This window comes from Tachyglossus aculeatus, chromosome 9 (genome assembly GCF_015852505.1).
Source record: "Tachyglossus aculeatus isolate mTacAcu1 chromosome 9, mTacAcu1.pri, whole genome shotgun sequence".
Taxonomy (NCBI): domain Eukaryota; kingdom Metazoa; phylum Chordata; class Mammalia; order Monotremata; family Tachyglossidae; genus Tachyglossus; species Tachyglossus aculeatus.
The window spans coordinates 38851056-38869797 of NC_052074.1; the positions used below are offsets into that span (position 1 = coordinate 38851056).

An 18742-nucleotide genomic window follows, 5' to 3' on the forward strand; every position below is an offset into this window, starting at 1 on the left:
ACCTGGGGAACCCTGGTGGTACATAATATATCTTTTAGAGTCCTCCTAGGTTTTAGAGTCATCCATAAAAAGAAATCAAACGTAAAGAATAAAATTCGGTTGGAGAAAATAAAATAAAAACACCAAAAAGAAACAGGAAATTCAGAATTAATTCTGACACAACCGCGTGCATTTTTTCACAGTGTCGTGACTTAGCATTTACTGTCTGTGTTAACTCCAAACATCCCGGTGGTCCTCGCTTCTACTGCTGGGATGAGGTGGGGGGATGGAGGGAGTTATGGAGATAATAATGATATTACAGAGACAATACCGTATTTGTTATGACACAAGAGGTCAGTTTACAGAGAGAAATCATGAGATTCACCATGTCCCATCATCCCAGCTCTCTGAGAGACAATTAAGGGAACACGAAAAAGCGTTTCAGGAGATGAAAGAGTGTTGCAGAGCGTTCATTTTTTTGTGTTTAAAATTTCAAACACCCCTCCCCTGCCTCCTTCGCCAGTGGTTTTCTTACTTGTCCATTCTTCCCCACAGATCACCACGGTGTCAGGGAACGAGTTCCTCCTTCAGTCAGATATCGACTTCATCATATCGGATTGGTTCCATGCCATCAAAAATGCAATTGACAAATTGGTACGTACGTGTTTTGGCTGTTACATTCATTAATTACAATGTCGTCATTTAAATCACACCGTTTGGGCAACGACACTGGCCGCATTTGAGGAGGGTCCTCTGGGAAGAATCGGCCCAGCAAACGGGATGGCAGAACCTAGTGCTTTACCACTCCTCTCTTGTGCGAGGACCGTGCTTTCACTTCCCCGGAATAAGAAGGGCCTTGTTTTACTGGAGGCTGTAAAAGAGCACAAAAGCGCTCCATAACTATGAAGTTTTACATTTTCCCTTTGTGCCTCCTTACGATATACCATCTTGAATGAAAATATTAATGTATTTAAGCCTCTTGTGCATTTTCATATTACCGATTCTAAGGTAAGAGTCCCAGCTTGATTGATTGCTGTGGCTCCTCTCTTGGAAAGCTGGGTGTGTTCGGTGATTTTTCTCTGCAAATTAGGCCTCTCCAAACCACTGCCTTCCTCCTCCTCCCTCTAAGGTGCGTTTGGCAGGAAGTCGCTAGATGGGATAAAGTCTTCTGAGATAAGCGGATCTGTTGTGAAGCTTCATGACTTAGTATGAAGTAGCATGGCTTAGTAGCTAGAGCACAGGCCTGAAAGTCAGAAAGACCTGAGTTCTAATCCCGGCTCTACCATGTGTCTGCTGTCTGACCTTGGGCAAGTCACTTCATTTCTCTGGAACTCCGTTACCTCATCTGGAAAATAGGGATTGAGGCTGTAAGTCCCACCTGGGACAGGGACTGTGTCCAACCTGATGACCTTGCATCTACCCAGTGCTTAGAACAGTGTTTTTCACATTATAAGCACTTAATAAGTACCATAATTATCATTATTATTGTGATTTCCCAAGGAAAATCCCAAAAGAATTTTGGATTGTCCTGAAAGAGTTGACCGCCATGCCATTTGATAGCTGCCATTTCATCCCCTCCTTTCGTAAATGAATCCTTTATTTTATTTTTTTAATACACATTTTTTTGGGGGGGGGCGAAGAGGGGTCATCATTCCTCTATTCATCAGGGACCAAATGGAGTTGAGAAATAAAGGAGTATTTTTTTGGGGGGGGGGGCGAAGAGGGGTCATCATTCCTCTATTCATCAGGGACCAAATGGAGTTGAGAAATAAAGGAGGATCCCACCTGCAGGATGGACACCCTTCTCCCCCAAATCACTTCTTTAGAATAGTAATAATAGTGATAATTATGGTATTTGTTAAGCACTTACTGTGTGCCAGGCACTGTTCTAAGCGCTGGGGTGGATACAAGCAAATCAGGTTGGACACAGTCCCTGTCCCACTTGGGGCGCAAAGTCTGAATCCCCATTTTACAGATGAGAGAACTGAGAAGTGAAGTGACTTGCCCGAGGTCACACAGCAGACCGGTGGAGGAGTCAGAATTAGAACCCATGACATTCAGACCCCCAGGCCTGAAAGCGACAGATCGTCAATCTGCTGCTGACCATGTCTGGGGTGAGATGTACTTAGCCCGAGTGTCCGTTCTTTCCAGCCAAAGAATCCCGGCTTTGGGCCCCAGAATCGGGAGTTCAAAATCCAACGATCCTCCAGCACCGAACTGCTGAGCCACGTCGATCCGGAGGTGAGGGAGCAGAAACCCGAACACCGAAAATCTTTAAGTGAGTACTTTCTCTTTCCCTCCCAGGGGAGCCGGCCGCAGGTGTGGGGTGGCCAGGGGACCGAGCCCTTCCGACTGAGGTTTGAGCAAAATTCATTTCATTTGTGAGGCCGAGCCGAGCTCCAGGGAGGTGCATCTGAGCACTGGAGGGCAGTGTTGATGCTCAGGTTGGGATGGGAACATCAACTCACTGGGAAAATATTGTTCCCGAGGCTCCGGGCTGGGCTTTGAGGCAACCTGAGTCTTGGTATGTGGTTTGCTTTGTAAGAGGAAAGCGTCAATCGTTGTCTCCTGTTGTAGGAGTGAGTAAACCCGTAATTATGTGGGGGACAGCCTCCTCCAGCCATGCGCCGTTTAGACCGGTAGCTAGAACGATGGGGAAATAGGCCCAGCTAGGGCTCTTCTCCGGGTGGCATTCCCCACCGGCCAGGAGGGAGAGCGAGCTGGGCCGGGAAAGAAATCTGGGAGGGATGGGAAAGGCAGTGGGAGAAGGGGTGAGGACTCAGAAAGAGACGAGGAAGATGAAGCCTTCCCACTTCCCTCACTGCAGCCCTGACAGTTTGCTGGATGCGTAGCTGTCTTGAGGAGCAGTGTTACCTAGTGAGTATTGCTGTTTTAAAGCAGATATAATTATATGATATTTTTTAGTTTGCAGTATACTTTGAGTTTACTATAAGCACCCCAAAAAAGCTGTGCATTTAGCTTTCATTCTATTTGTTCCGACGACTTGACACCTGTCCACATGTTTTGTTTTGTTGTCTGTCTCCCCCTTCTAGACTGTGAGCCCGTTGTTGGGTAGGGACCGTCTCTATATGCTGCCAACTTGTACTTCCCAAGCGCTTAGTACAGTGCTCTGCACACAGTAAGCGCTCAATAAATGCGATTGAATGAATGAATGAATGACAGAGACCAGTCGTGGTTCTAACCCCATCTCTGGGGCTTGTCTCTGTGTGACCTTGGGCGAGTCACTTTGCTTCTCTGGACTTCAGTTACCTCACTGATAAAATGAGGATTGAGATCGTGAGCCGCACGTGGGACAGGGACCGTGTCCAACCCCATTTGCTTGTATCCAACCCATAGATCAGTACAGTGCTTGGCACATAGTAAGCACTTAACAAATACCATTATTATTATTAAGACAGATGAGAGAAGGAGGGACCGCTGACCCAGCACCACCTAGCTGTCTGTCTCCCACCCACTGGAGGTTGGACGCTCCTTAAGGGAAAGGATTTGGATCTACCGATTCCGTTGCATCGTGCTATTTTTCCCAGTACCTAATACAGTGGTCTGCACACAGTGACCGCTTAATAAAGACCACTGAGTGATGATAGGGACCAAGTCCAAACTAGAACTCAAATCCTGGCTGCCCCACTTCGTAGTTCACTGACCAGGGCTGGCTAGTTTTGTAAGGGAGAAAAAATATTCTGTAATCTCCTGTGTGCAAAGCAGGGGCGGCCTAGTCTAGGTAAAAGAGCATTCAACGGCGAGACAGAAGCCCCAGGCTTTAGTTGCGAATCTGCCTCTGGCCTGCTGGGTGACCTTGGGCTGGTCACTTAACCTCTCTGGGCCATAGTTTCCTCGTCAGTGAAATAGGGATACAATACCTGCTGTCTCCACTCTCTCCACCAGAAGGAGCCTACATTCTAAGGGGAGAGAGAGGGATAAAATAATTGCAAATAAAGTAGTCTCAAAAGCAGGCTAGGCGGAGAATGTAATATTAATAATAATAATAATAACTGTGCTATTTGTTAAGCGCTTCCTACGTGCCAGGCATTGTGTCAAATGCTGGAGTAGATATAAAATAATCAGATTGGAAACAGTCCCTGTTCCACACAGAGCTCACAGTCTCAACCCCCATTTTACAGATGAGGGAACTGAGGCACAGAGCAGACAAGTGGCAGAGCCGGGATTGAAACCCAGGTCCTTGGACTCCCAAGCCCGTGTTTTTTCCACTAGGCCAGGATGTGTCTGTTATATTATTGCTCGTACTCTCCCAAGTGCTTAGTACAGGGCCCTGCACACAGCAGGGGCTCAGTGAATATCAGATACTCTAATTGGGGGCAATCACAATTCCTCCAGAGAAAAGTTGTGGGTGTAAGTGACCATGGATGGGCTTCCTCAAGAAGGAGCTGGTGATGCCTTTAGGTGACATTTTCCGGTGACGTCTTCAGATTACGCAGAAATGGCTCAGTGACCAATCAGTGGGCTATTGGCCGCCACTCTGAAGAGCTCACTGTGGCTCCAACGGCGAGAGCAGAATAAAGGTTGTTTATTACCCACCCCAGGACTTTGATCCAACCGGTTATGTGCTCTTTTATAATTCAGTAGAGCCATCGATCGATCAAATGCACACCTACTGTATCTACAGCCCAGAAATAATAGCGCTAATCATTGTGTTATTCTTTCAGTGTTTACTATGTGCAAACACAGGGGTAGATCCAACACAAGCTTACAGTCTCTACATTGTAAGCTTGTTGTGGGCAGGGAATGTAGGCACATTCCCTGTTGTGTTGATTGTTCATTCATTCAGCTGTAGTTGTTAAATGCTTACTGTGTGCAGAGCACTGTACTAAGCACTTGGGAAAGTACAATGCAACAATAAACAGGGACATTCCCTGCCCACAATGAGCTCATAGTTTACAGGGTTTGCTCTATTGTACTCACCCAAGTGCATAGTACAGTGCTCAGCACAAAGTTCTCAGTAATAATAGTGATAATAATAATTTTGGTATTTAAGTGCTTACTATGTGCCAAGCACTGTTCTAAGCGCTGGGGGAGATACAAGGTAATCAGGTTATCCCACATGGGGCTCACAGTCTTAATTTCCATTTTACAGATGAGGGAACTGAGGCACAGAGAAGTTAAGTGACTTGCCCAAAGTCACATAGCTGACAATGGGCAGAGTTGGGATTTGAACCCATGACCTCTGTCTCCAAAGCCCGTGCTCTTTCCACTGAGCCACGCTGTTTCTCTCCGTACAACTGAATGAATGAATGAATACAAACAGATTGGACGCAGTTGCCTTCCCTTGAGGGGCTTACAGTCTAAGAGGGAGGGACAACAGGCATTTAGTCCCCAGCATCAGATTGGCACAGTCCATGGCTCACAGGGGGCTCACAGTCTGAATTTCCATTTTACATAGAAGGTCACTGAGGCACAGAGAAGTGAAGTGACTTACCCAAGGTCACAGAGCAGATGGGTGGTGGAGCCAGGATTAAAACCAGGTCTCCTGATTCCCAGCCCCGTGCTCTTTCCTCTAGGCCACGCTGTTTGACAGAGTACTCTCAAGGGAAAAGGCACAGTCCCTGTCCTCAAAGAATTTACAATCTAATGGGGGAAGGCAGACCCAAAACAGCTCACAGATAGGAGGAAAAAGAGAATGGAAAGTTAGCTAAAACGCGTGTAAATGTAGGAGGAATGCTGGGTGAAATCCCCTAGCCTGGATTCCACAAAACGGATTGATTTCATCCCCTGAGATTAAATAATTAGGGGCAGTAGAGAAACACAGTATTCACTTACTTATTAGTAGTCTAAGCACAAACTTTATTGTCAGTTTTCTGTCTTTGGCTTTCTGTGCCCTTAACGTTCACACAAGTATCGTCGCCAGGACGGAGCCAGAGTCACTTTAAAGAGGCCTGAGAACGTTGTTAGCAGTCAACAGGTGGTCGTTTCATTGTCCAGTCTGTCTGTTAGACCGGGGGGAAAAGACGCTGTCTCGAGAAGCGGCTTCATAAAGTTAAGAAGGTTAAATATTCTGGTTGGGTTTTTTTTTTTCTTGAGGACTGCCAACACTATTAAATACCCATCAGATATTTTAAGATAGCACTTGTGTCCGCCTTAGAAGAGGAAGAGAAGCCAAGAAATTCCACGTGAAGGCCAAGCCACTGTGGGAAAGGCAGGATGATAATGTGAGGCGAAAAGATGAGGGTCGCTGACAGACCGACATTTAGAAGCTCCTCTCAAGATCATTTAGTGCTTCATCTGCCCGACTCTGTCCTTCACAGAGAAACGGGTAGGAAAAGATTCCGAGTAACTCAATGCAGAACTTGACGTACAATCTCCTAATTCCTAAAGCCGGCCCCCATCTCAGCTCTGAGACACTCCCGGCCGTGAGGGGAACTTTAAGCCTCTCTTGTCAAAGCTTTTATTTATTTCCCCAGAACCCCGCAGTTGATCTAGTGGCCTGTGGGAATGAGGAGTCCTTGGTTCCACTTCTGGTTCTGTCTGAGGGTGGACAACATAGGCATGGGAAGCACATGTATTTTACATGTACTGGAGAAGCAGTGTGGCTCAGTGGAAAGAGCACGGGCTTTGGAGTCAGAGATCATGGGTTCAAATCCCAGCTCCGCCAATTGTCAGCTGTGTGACTTTGGGCAAGTCACTTAACTTCTCTGGGCCTCAGTGACCTCATCTGTAAAATGGGGATTAAGACTGTGAGCCCCCCACGGGACAACCTGATCACCTTTTAACCCACCTCCCAGGGCTTAGAACAGTGCTTTGTACATAGTAAGCGCTTAATAAATGCCATTATTATTATTATTATTATTTACAGTGTGCTGCCCCTTGCTCACCTGTTCTCTTGCCTCACTTCTGCTCCCCAGCAGGAACACGACGGGCAGGAATGAGAGTGTGAGAGTCGTGCTGTGCTAGCCACTAGCTCTAGAATCAACTCCTCAGTGCAGGGGCTCCGTCTTAATAACTGTGGTGGTGTTTATGAAGCACCTACTATGTGCCAGACAACTTACTAAGTCCTGGGATGGTTACAAACAAATCGGGTTGGACACAGTCTCTGTCCCACATGGGGCTTACAGTCTTAATCCCCACTTCACAGATGGCATAATTGAGAAACAGAGAGGTGAAATGACTTGTCCAAGGTCACGCAGCAGACAAGTGGTAGAGGCAGGATTAGAAGCCAGGTCCTTCTTGCTTCCAGGCCGTGCTCTATCCATGAGGCCACGCTGCTTTTAATCTTGACGTCTTGAAGACTCTGAGCTGAGGCTTACCTGTGGGAGACTCCATCGTTCCCCTGTCCCTCTTCCCTCTTTTCTCCTGTCTGTACATCATTCTGTCTTGTCTCCCCATTAGATTGTAAACTCTGGAGGACAGGGCGTGTTGCATTTTGCTTTGATGTGAAGAGACCTTAGTCCATTGAGCAGCTTTGTAAATCCCTTTGATTGATCGCTGGATGGAGTGGGTTTTGGGAGTAAGCATAGGGCCCAATCGGGGAGGATATCCCTCTGGAGATGAGGAACACAGGAAAAGGGAGTCTCTGACAGTCCTGGATCTGCTATCAGTCCTCAGGATCCGTTGTGGGGCCAGTGTCTCTGACCAGCCACAGCCCTCTTCCGCCACTGTGTTGGCCTCCTCCAGTAGAGAAGATGTCAGACAGGAGGGATCGCTGACTGGGTGGGGGCCACAGATGGTCGACGTAGAACCATTTGTCCGGAAAACTGTTCCTCCACGCTCTAGAAACCGATATTTCCTCCCAAGACCCACCCCTCTAGCCTCTCCAAGCACCAGACTGTACTCCACAGCATGTTCATTTGCTGCCAAGGATACGCAAACGAATGTTAGGAGAGACCCCAGCTACAGGCGTGGGAAGGTCCGGGTGGACGTTCATTCATGCATCCGTTCATCCAATCATATTCATTGAGCAAATACTGTGTGCAGAGCACTGTACTAAGCGCTTGGAAAGTACAATTCGGCAACTGATAGAGACAATCCCTACCCAACAACAGGCTCACAGTCTAGAAGGGGGGTGTTGATTCTGTAATCACACACGTGGACAGAGGCTGGATGCATTTTGGGGGTTCGTGACGATTTCAGACCGACCTGGATTTTTGAATCTGTTTGGAGGAAGGTCTAATCAGTCCCTTCACGATTCCTTACAATTTAGTCGGAAGAAAAACAAATCACATGGGGACTATCATTTCAAAATAGATCGCTTTTCCAGCTTCAAAGTTGCAACTTTCAAACGGCATCTTAAACGAGCTCTCCGAATTCTCAAAGGTAAAGGTCGCACGTAGACCTACTTTCCAAACAAAGTTTTGGATCCTTGTTATTTTCTTCTATGTGCAGCAAATATTATCTTTCTTAAATTTTGACCTTTCGGGTAGAGAAGTAATTAAGAGAATTTGCAAAAAAGTGTATTATTGAGTCCAAAAAGAAGTCAAAGCCGTTCCTTGGCTAAATACGTAATTAGGCAATTGTTTAAAACACACAGAATGGAGACTGCTCTGGAGGACATAATTTGTTTTTTTAACATTCGTTTTTATTAAGAATTTTGTAGAAAAGATGAACAATCTTGCCAATCCACAAAAATAATAAGATGAAAAAGCCATCTGCCCAGAAAACAAAAACAATATTAAAATTGCCCAAATATATAATCTCCAGTCCCAGAGGGCCAGACGCATTCTTACCTGGGAACAAACAGCAAGCATCATAATGTCGCAATGAGAGGGTGAGCGTTTGGAGTGAGAGAAATACTAAGTGCCCTGTGAGGGGGCAGAAGGTGCAGAAGCCTAATGGCTAGAGCACGGGGCTGGGAATCAGAAGGACCTGGGTTCGACCCCCGGCTCTGCCATTTGTCTGCTGGGTGACCTAAGGCAAGTCACTTAACTTCTCTGTGCCTTAGTTACCTCATCTTTAAGATTCAGATTAAAATGCAGACTTGTGAGCCCCACAAGGGACATGGACTGCATCCGACCTGATTTGCTTGTATCTCCTCCAGAGCTTAGTATGGTGTACCCGGTTCTTAATAAGCATTTAACAAAACACTGTAAAAAAGGGTCAGACCCCTTCCCTAAGTCCCCTTTTCCTTTTCTTCAACTCCCTTCTGCGTCACCCTGATTTGCTCCCTTTAATCATTCCCCCTCCCACCCCCACAGCACTTCTGTCAATATCCGTAATCCATTTACTTGAATTAATGTCTATCTCCCCATCTGGACTGTTATCTGGTTGTGGGCAGGGAATGTGTCTGTCCTATTGTTATATTGTACACTCCCAAGCGCTTAGTACAGTGATCTGTATACAGTAAGGGCTCAGTAAATATTACTGACTCGTTGACTGACCTAACTATTGCCCCAGGTAGTAACTAGTCCCCTACATAGTTAACTAGCCAAAGTGGACCAATCTGGAAAAGCATTCCACCAAATGAAATGCTGCTTCCTAGGCAACCCCCACCATCACCACGAGAATTGTTCAGTTTCCCCAGAGAAAGAAAGGCCATTAGACCGAAATATAAGCGAAAAGGAAGAATGGGAATATATTTCCTCACACATCGCCAATGGATAGGAAATGGCTCCTCTCTGACAATTAGAGCTCTTAAGTTTAAATTCAAAATACATTTGATAACCATCAGATATCTCGAATGAAGGAAAGGAAATGACAACATTTCGGTGAGCCATTTGTACTTCGAAGAGATTGGAGTTTTGGGGAGAATGCTGGTTGACTTTAAATACATCGATGAGATGAATCTGTGTTTAATCTTCATCTGGTGTTCCCCGTATAATTTGCCAGAGCTTTCCTGGCCACAGAACCCCATTTGGGGGCCTTTATGTCAGCAAATCACTCAACGACTCAGGGACATGTTTCCGAAGTGTTTCCAGAATCCTCAGAAACACGGGACGCAGAGGGGCCTAATGGAAATAGGACTGAGAGTCAGAGGACCTGAGTTCTAATCCAAGCTCTCCCTTGTGCCTGGCGTGTGATCTTGGGCAAGTCATTTACTTCTCTGTGCCTCAGTTCTCTCATCTGAAAAATTAGAATTAAATACTTGTTTTCCCTATCTTAGACTGTGAGGCCCATGTGGGGCAGGAACTGAGTTCACTCTGACTGTATTGGAGGTACCCCAGCTCGTAGCGCAATGCTTGGCACACAGTGCTTTAACAAATACCAAAATGATTAGTTATTTTCCTCCTAACGTCTCCCCATGATGTGGTGTCCAGCGGCCTAGATTTGAACTCCAATAGGGCATTGATTCTCCTTTTGGCACTCGGGAAGGGTCCCAGCAAAGGAAAATGGATCATTATCTGTCATTGCGTAAGGCGCCAGGTTTGTTCCCAGCTTGTCACGGCCCCTTGATCAATTCTTCTGAAAACCAGGGGTGGGACTTTCTCATCAAAGATGCAGTCTTTTCTAGCAAATTCCTAGTTTTATTGGGCCAGCACAAGTTTAAAGTCCCAAAAGAAGATAGCAACTGAAGGCCCCAACCATAGAAGGTGGCAGATCCGCCAGCCATTCCAAGCTGTCTATGCACTGCATTTGTGCCCAATTTTGCTGCCAATATGGGTCACAGCTTGATGACCTTGGGGTGGGCGGTGGGAACAGAAAGAGTGCAGGGAACCTTTTACCTCATAGTGGTTTGTGGGGACTGGAGGCGCCTCCTCGGATCCTAAGTGGCCATCTTGGTTCCTAGGTATTTCTGGGACAGGCAGTCCAAAACCAAGGTGGCCACCACAGACTCCAGCCTCAGATGACATCAGTCCCCACCAACCACTTCCAGCTAAAATCCTTTTCTTCCTCACTGTTCTCACAACACAACCAATAGTTGTGTTGCCAGTATAATAGTTGCCAATTATATGGTCAGGCTACTTATAGCATACCAAGCACTAGAGTTGCAATCCTGTTAGGATCAGATTTCTACACTCCCCCCTCCCCACTTTCTTTCTCTCTCTCTCTTTCTCTCTCTGCTACAAAGGTGATGAAGAGCAGAGTCGATCCTGGCCTTTGGAAGGTACCCCATCCTAACGTCATCTTTCTTGGTGAACTCAGGATAGTCCTTCCAAACTCCCCAGATTTCAAGTTCTGGTTTCTGGCTTCTCCTCTCCTCCGTGTTCCCTTCCCTGCTGACTTCTGGTGTTGAGATGCTAGCAGGTATTCACAGGGAAAGATTCTTGGGTAGTTAATAAGTTGATTGTCCCTGTCCAGGGCCTGCAGCTTTCTCCGCATGAAAGGCACAGAAAAACTTTTAATAACCAATAAATACCTGCCCCTTTTATACAACTACATCGGTGGGAAACTGACCCGACTCTGAGGAAGGCCAGTTCTGAGAAGGTGAAATGGGGGCCATCCCGCCAAACTTTTCTGACAGGGGTTTCAAAATGAGGCTACAAAATGCATGAACCTCAAGCACGATACTTTCTGTTTTCCAACCGCGGATCGGTTAACAAACAAGACTGGCGCTGATTATCTCTGCGTCAGTGCCCTGAGGGCTCAAGAATGCCCCTCACTGGCATTCTGCATGTATGTGCAGATGGCTTTATGCACAGTTAAAACGATCATTAGTCTCCTAGACTCTGCCACACTGCAATGGTTGCTTCTTCATTAAAATCGAGAAGATTCAAGAAGACCGGGTTCTAGTCTGAGGGTCAGAGGACATGGCTTCTAATCCTGGCTCTGCCACTTTTCTGCCATGTGACTTTGAGAAAGTCACTTTTTGCTTCTCTGTGCCTCAGTTTCCTCATCTGACAAATGGGGATTCAATACCTGTTCTCCCTCCTACTTAGACTGTGAGACCCATCCGGGACTGGATGATTTTGATTCTAAATGAGCACTGAGTGCAGTGCTTGCCACATAGTAGACACTTAACAGATACAATAATCGATTATTATTCCTAGGAAGAGTCCTGGTAAATGTGTGGGGAGCATCTTGATGATTTCGGGGGGAATAAATGAGTTTCAGGAGTCATTTGCAAGAGGGTATGGGCCATTTTTACTTTACAGTGACCTTTTGTGGGAGAACCCAGGTTGACACGGCTTGAAAATTTGTTACCGTTGATTTCGTGTTGGGATCTGTCCCGTCAGTTTTCACTCCATAGTGGCAATGGGGGCAATCTCACCTTGCCAGCTCTGTGAGCTGGTCTCCAAGGCCCCGACAAGGCCTGGAGTGTCCGATCAGGGTTCAAAATGCCACAGGTGTCTCATTCCAGGATGCTGACCATTCCTGAGAGTTTCCAGTCAGGACCAAGAAGGGCCAAGATGGCACCTTTCTGACTTATCAGCTCTTTCTGAATAATAATAATAATAATAATGGCATTTGTTAAGCACTTACTATGTGCAAAGCACTGTTCTAAGCTCTGGGGAGGTTACAAGGCAATCAGGTTGTCCCACGGGGGCTCAGAGTCTTAATCCCCATTTTACAGATAAGGTAACTGAGGCACAGAGAAGTTAAGTGACTTGCCCACACAGCTAACAAGTGGCAGAGCTTGGATTTGAACCCATGACCTCTGACTCCAAAGCCTGGGCTCTTTGCACTGAGCCACGCTGCTTCTTGATCCTGACCTTCTCCCTCCCCTAAAATTGTCGCCCACTTTTCACCCCCACAAGTTGACTCCTATAATCTACCCTCTCTCCCCTTCTCCCCTGCTTCCTGAAGCTCTGTTTAGAAATCATTCTGTAGTATTTATTGAGAGCTTACTATATGCAGAGCACTGTACTAAGCACTCAGGAGAGTAGAATACAGCAGAATTTGCAGTCACGTTCCCTCCCCAGACCAGGTTTACAGTCTAGAGATGACCCTACAGCTTTGGAGAGTGTGAAGGACTGTGACGACTGCAACTATCTGTGGACCACGGTGCCGAGTTGCACAATTCTTCACCCATCCCTCCTTTCCCCTTGTTGACTTGGTTCATAATTCTCATTCAGGCAGGTATCTTCTCAAAAGGAATTCTCTTATGTAATATGTAGTAGCATTTACTGAACACCCACCAGCTGCAAGCACTGTACTAAGCCTTTGGGAAGAACAAACCAAAGAAGTGACCTGCTCCTGTCCACAAGGCACCTGCGCTCTACCTCTCTCGTATTTACAAAAGTAGCAGTGTCAAAGTTGGGCAGTTCTCTTGATTTTCAACCCAGTTGGGAGGCCAAGGGGTCACTGGCATTAGAGAAGCAGCGTGGCTCAATGGAAAAGAGCACGGGCTTTGGAGTCAGAGGTCGTGGGTTCAAACCCCGGCTCCACCAATTGTCATCTGTGTGACTTTGGGCAAGTCATTTCACTTCTCTGTGCCTCAGTTACCTCATCTGTAAAATGGGGATTAAGACTGTGAGCCCCCCCATGGGACAACCTGGTCACCTTGTAACCTCCCCAGCACTTAGAACAGTGCTCTGCACATAGTAAGTGCTTAATAAATGCCATTATTATTATTATTATTATTATTATTATTATTATTATTATTCCATGACTTTTCTGATCTTTTCCAAGAATCTCAGTGCATTGGACAGTGGTTCTCAGTACATGAGGCCCTGCAACAAAGCCATTATGCCGGAATTTGACATGGGGGGAAACTTCCTTCTGGACCAGGCCAAGAGTGAGGACATATATGAAGATTGAACAATGAGTCTCCCTGTGGGGATAGCCACCCAGGTCCACATGTGTGTCTGAAGAGACTGAACTGGGACCAATAGCCGGGACCCCTGAACCACTGGCGACTGCTCGCTCTAAGCATCTTGGGCTGGGGTAGGCCGTCAAGTGCTGTATCTTGGACTGGGGTAGGCTCTCAAGTGCCCCAAAGGGGTCAACTCCAGGGCCCGTCCAGCCTAGGATTCAGTCTCTGGCAATGACCACATGATTGCTCATTCATGGATTTACCCAAATCCCCCGCAAGCCCACTGACATTTTAGGTCTGCACAGCTTCCTGTGGCTCCGGCTTCCAGACTGCCCACCTGCTGGGGGGAGATGTGCTCTCTCAGAGCCAGCCAGCGGCCGGCCTCGCCGAGCTGGACACCAGCCTGGTCGTCTGGGCCTGCGGCTTCCCGGTTGACCCCTTCCTTGTGCAGTCTTTCCAGACTTTTGCGAAGTTATCGTCCGCCATAAAACCCTGCTAACTCTCTAGGCAGGTCAGCTGTAGGTTGGACTCTCTCCAAGGTGAAGGGAAAAGTGAACTACCTCCAAATGAAGCCCACTAAATACCTCAGGGGAAAAAAAGGGAAAATCATGGTATCTTCATTCCCATTCTATTGCTACAACACAGGTCTACCCCTCTGCCCCGTTAGATTGTAAAGACCTTGAGGGAAGGGTAACTGTTTCCTACACAGATTGTCTGATTTCATGCAGCCAATACCACACTCTGCACACAGCAGATGCCAAGGAAAGTTCTCTGCACATGGAAGTCACCCAGAGTTTCTCTGGACACAGTAATAATACTGAGCCCCTTCTTTCCTGTCCCCCTCGTCCCCCTCTCCATCCCCCCATCTTACCTCCTTCCCTTCCCCACAGCACCTGTATATATGTATATATGGTTGTACATATTTATTACTCTATTTATTTATTTATTTATTTATTTTACTTGTACATTTCTAGCCTACTTATTTTATCTTGTTGGTATGTTTGGTTCTGTTCTCTGTCTCCCCCTTTTAGACTGTGAGCCCACTGTTGGGCAGGGACTGTCTCTATGTGATGCCAATTTGTACTTCCCAAGCGCTTAGTACAGTGCTCTGCACATAGTAAGCGCTCAATAAATACGATTGATTGATTGATTGATTAATAATAGTAATAATGATGATAATAATAATCACGGCATTTGTTAAGTGCTTACTACATGCCAAGCACTGTTCTAAGTGCTGGGGTTGAAATGAGGCAATCAGGTTGGACACAGTCTTTGTCCCTCATGGGGTCCACAGTCTTGATCCGCATTTTAAAGATGAGGGAACTGAGGCACAGAGAAGTGAAGTGACTTGCCCAAGGCCACACAGCAGACAAGTGGCAGAGCGAGGATTAGAACCAAGGTACTTCTGAACCCCAGGCCCAGGCTCTAGCCACTAGGCCATGCTGTTTCCCGTTGCCTTTGGAAGCTACAGGAAAAAATACCGCTTGATTCCTCCCTTATTTTAATTTCTGAATTTCATTCTGGCTCAGAGGTGAGCTTCCTCCATACGCCATGTGCTAAATGTCTTCACCGTCCCAGAGACATTGCTCAGCTGTGTCTTGAAGCCCGAAACTCCTCAGGAGCTTCCAAAGGATCATCGCCCGACCTGCCGCTTCGCCCATGCAAACGATTTCCTTAACTTCCCAAACATAACACAAACGGGCCTGAAAACTTGTGTGAGCCTCTCTCAAACCTGGGCGAGGCCTGAGGAGAGATTTCATGAGCCAACCTGATGCTCACTGCTTGGCAGCAGAAGCATAGATGACCAGAAGGAACTGAGACTATGTTTTTATGAAAAAACCCAGCCCTGTGTCTTTCCCCCTTTAAGCTATCTTCAGCTTGGGAACTAATTGCTAACTCTTTTTTCCCAAGGCCACCCCATTAGTCAGTCAGTCCCTTATATTTATTGAGTGCATACTTCGTGCAGAGCACTGTACTAAGCACTTGAGAGAGAACAGGAAAACAATATAACAGACACACGCCCTGCCCACCACAAGCTTTCTTTGGTCTCCTGGCTGAAGGTGGCCTCTTCCTCAAAAAAGAGACGCCTTAGCAGTGCTTTGCTGGACTCCATTTCTTAAGCACTGTTGCATTAGGACAACTCACTCGCTGAGAATTAATCACTTCTTTCTCTAAGACTCGGCATGGCTTCGTTATTGGGGTTGAATGGCTTATTTCTAAATTGGGCATAACCAGCGTCCACGGAAGAGTTTGGCTGGGGAATCTTGGAATGTTCACTTAACTCATTTTTATTGAACCAAGTCCAGAATTTTAGTCAAGAAAAAGTTAGATATTAATCATATCTGAGCAGGATCATTAAATTTTCCTTTCCTTTCTACAACAGCAGGTCATTATAGAGCCAGGAGAAGTGAGCTTACTTATTAATCTTTGCAATTACATAAAAGTGATCATTTTTATAGTACTTACAAGTAGCTCTTCCCCATTACGTGGAGAATAAGACAGAATATGATTGTGTAGTATAATGTATTATTATAGATGTAACCTGCAAATTGAGAGTCTCCTCACTGGAGCACAAACCCCTGTGAATAGCCCCCTTCTCTCCCCAGGGGACAGTCCTTCCATCTTGAATTACTTCCCAAATTGGGTAAGGAGAGACCTCATCCCTGAGATATTAATTACACCATCATTTCCTAATTATCATCATCACCCACTTGATGTTCACAGAGTGCTAGAAAAGATACCTCACATTGGCCACTTTAAGTCCAGCAAGAGAGTGTTCACTTAGGAAAGGGTGAACCGAATCAACTCAATCTGAAATCCTCCCTATCCTATCTCTCCTCTCCTTCTAGCCACTTCTAATCTTAGACTTTGAAACCCAACAATTTAAACTGGGTTCTTGTTTCCCTGTCCTAATCCCCTTTCGTAAATCATGCTCAAGTGCTGAAATAATTTGCACATCATTTAAAGAGTATTTGCTTTGAAATATTCACCTCCAGCCCTTTTGTATATCCTTTCCCTCTAAAGATTTGTACTATTTGTTTTGTTCTCTGAGGTATAAAAGACCCGGATAAACTTTATTCCTGTTGTTTCAAGATTAGTGGAATAAAATGCATATTAATTCAGCCGGGGTAGAAGGGAGCGTTTGCAGAGATGAGCGTGCCGTGACTCTGGGGAGAGGTATAATGCAAAATGTCTGTTGTGAGAATCTCCTTGGACTTGTTCAGAAGAATACTGGGGCACTTCAGTTTCCTGAAAATGTCCACAAATGCACTTTCTTTAGATTGGGAAACAAGAGATGCATCTGGTTTTTTTTTCTGATTTATTAATTTTTTTTTTAAGAAGAAGAATGTTATTCAAATCCAAGCGGCCCTTCCAGAAAGCAGCAGTCCCAGAACAGGGAAAATCATCTGACTTTTTTTTTCCTATGGTGTTTATTAAGCACTTACTATGTGCACTGTTCTAAGTGCTGGAGTAGATACACGCTAATCAAGTGAGACACAGCTCCCGTCGCACATAGGGCTCACAGTCTTAATCCCCATTTTACAGATGAGGTAACTGAAGCACAGAGAAGTGAAGCGATTTGCCCTAATCCCACAGCAGTCAAGTCAACATGTCTGGCTCCGAAGGATACTCTGGGCTGGGTTCTTGTTGAGCTTTGGTTTCTTAAGCGGTTGGAAAGAGCAACCAGCATCCCGGATGTCCCTCTGGGAATAGTGTGGAAATGCACGCTGCCCTTTCAGAAGGAGAAAAGCTCCCCATTGGTCCTCCCAAAATGGGAGAAAATATTCTGACCGGGCACTTTGGTCTACCTAACCAGGGCCCAGATACCAGTGGACAGCACTGCATCCCACAGAGAAAAAGAGACATGCCCCATGGGTTGGCGGGGCTGGCTGAGGTCATCCACTCACCCTCTCCTTCTCCACAGCTGAACGAGTGAGAAGGTGATAAATCACGCCTCTGGTTCTTTCCAACCACCCACCACAGTTCATTCCTCTGCACAGCTTTAAAAGTACAGCGATAAGCATTTCTCTAGTCCTCAGGGGGTCAAACTTTCCACGCCGAGAAAAATCCACAAGTAGCCTGATTGATCGCTCCCTCAGACCACAAGAACCCAGGGAAGGAAAAAGCCTTGGGGAGGAGCTGGGACTTTTAAGCAAGATGATAAGCTTCTTGAGGCCAGGGATTATGTCTTTCAACTGCATTGTACGTTCCCAAGTGCTTAGTACAGGGATCTGCCCAGAATGAGAACTCAACAAATGTCATTGATCTACTGATTGGAGAGGATTCAATCGCAAAGACACTGTTGTAGGGAGAAGTCCGTAAATTAGGCAGTAAACCTAAAGGGATCAGTAAATCTTAGGCATCATGATCATCTTCATGCTTAAGAAATTAGGAATCTTTAGTCTTTCCTCTCAAAAAGGCCTAATGATTATGTGTATGTGTAGGGAGCGTTTCTATCAATTTTTGTAGTCTTCCAAGTGCTTACTACAGTGCTCTGCACACAGTAAGCTCTCAATAAGTACCAATGATTGACTGATTGATTGAAAGTCCAATGAGGCTACAACTTAGAGAAGTTTGCGATTAATTTGGACAGAGTTCTCCTGGCAAGTGGCAAGGAATGTGGTAGCCGAAGTTTTTAAGTTATGGGATTCCACCTGGGGCACCTCTCATTCAGACACTAGGAATGTTCAGTCATCTCCTGAACAAAGGAATCGATTGCAGCCATGGGGATCTTAGCCAGGGGAGAAATGTATCAGTGCTCATCGGTGCTTTAGGAATGATAGAGATTCTATGATCACTTTAGGTTTTTCCATGGAGTCAATGAATAAAGTAGAGTACATAGAGAAACAGGGGGCCCATTTGGTTGAGAGCTGGAAAGAAAGAAGAATCAGTTCTCCAGAAACATCTGTTATTTGCTGAGTGCCTACTTGGGAAAGTACAATAGAAATTCAAGACAGGTTCCCTGCCCACAAGAAGCTTCCATTCTAGTCTGGGAGGCAGACAATAGTAATGAAAAGAGGCAGCTCTACCTTATCCTGTTCTCTGAGAAAGAACAAGCCAAGGGCTTTTGAAGAAACACGACGGAATCAGTCATGAGATTCTGCTTTCCTGTGGAGAGGGTCAATCAATTAGTGGTATTTATTGATTGCTTTTTGTTTGCAG

The 18742-nt window shown here is 46.0% G+C and overlaps 1 protein-coding gene across 1 annotated transcript in view; it reads left to right on the top strand.

Moving 5' to 3' along the window:
• The window catches only part of ARHGAP15 (Rho GTPase activating protein 15), a 413180-nt gene that overhangs the window by 213311 nt on the left and 181127 nt on the right, over positions 1-18742 (top strand). The window contains exons 6-7 of the mRNA XM_038751348.1: positions 535-633; positions 2131-2257. Of these exons, the coding sequence (XP_038607276.1) occupies positions 535-633; positions 2131-2257 (226 nt within the window). The remainder of the gene's footprint in view (positions 1-534; positions 634-2130; positions 2258-18742) is intronic.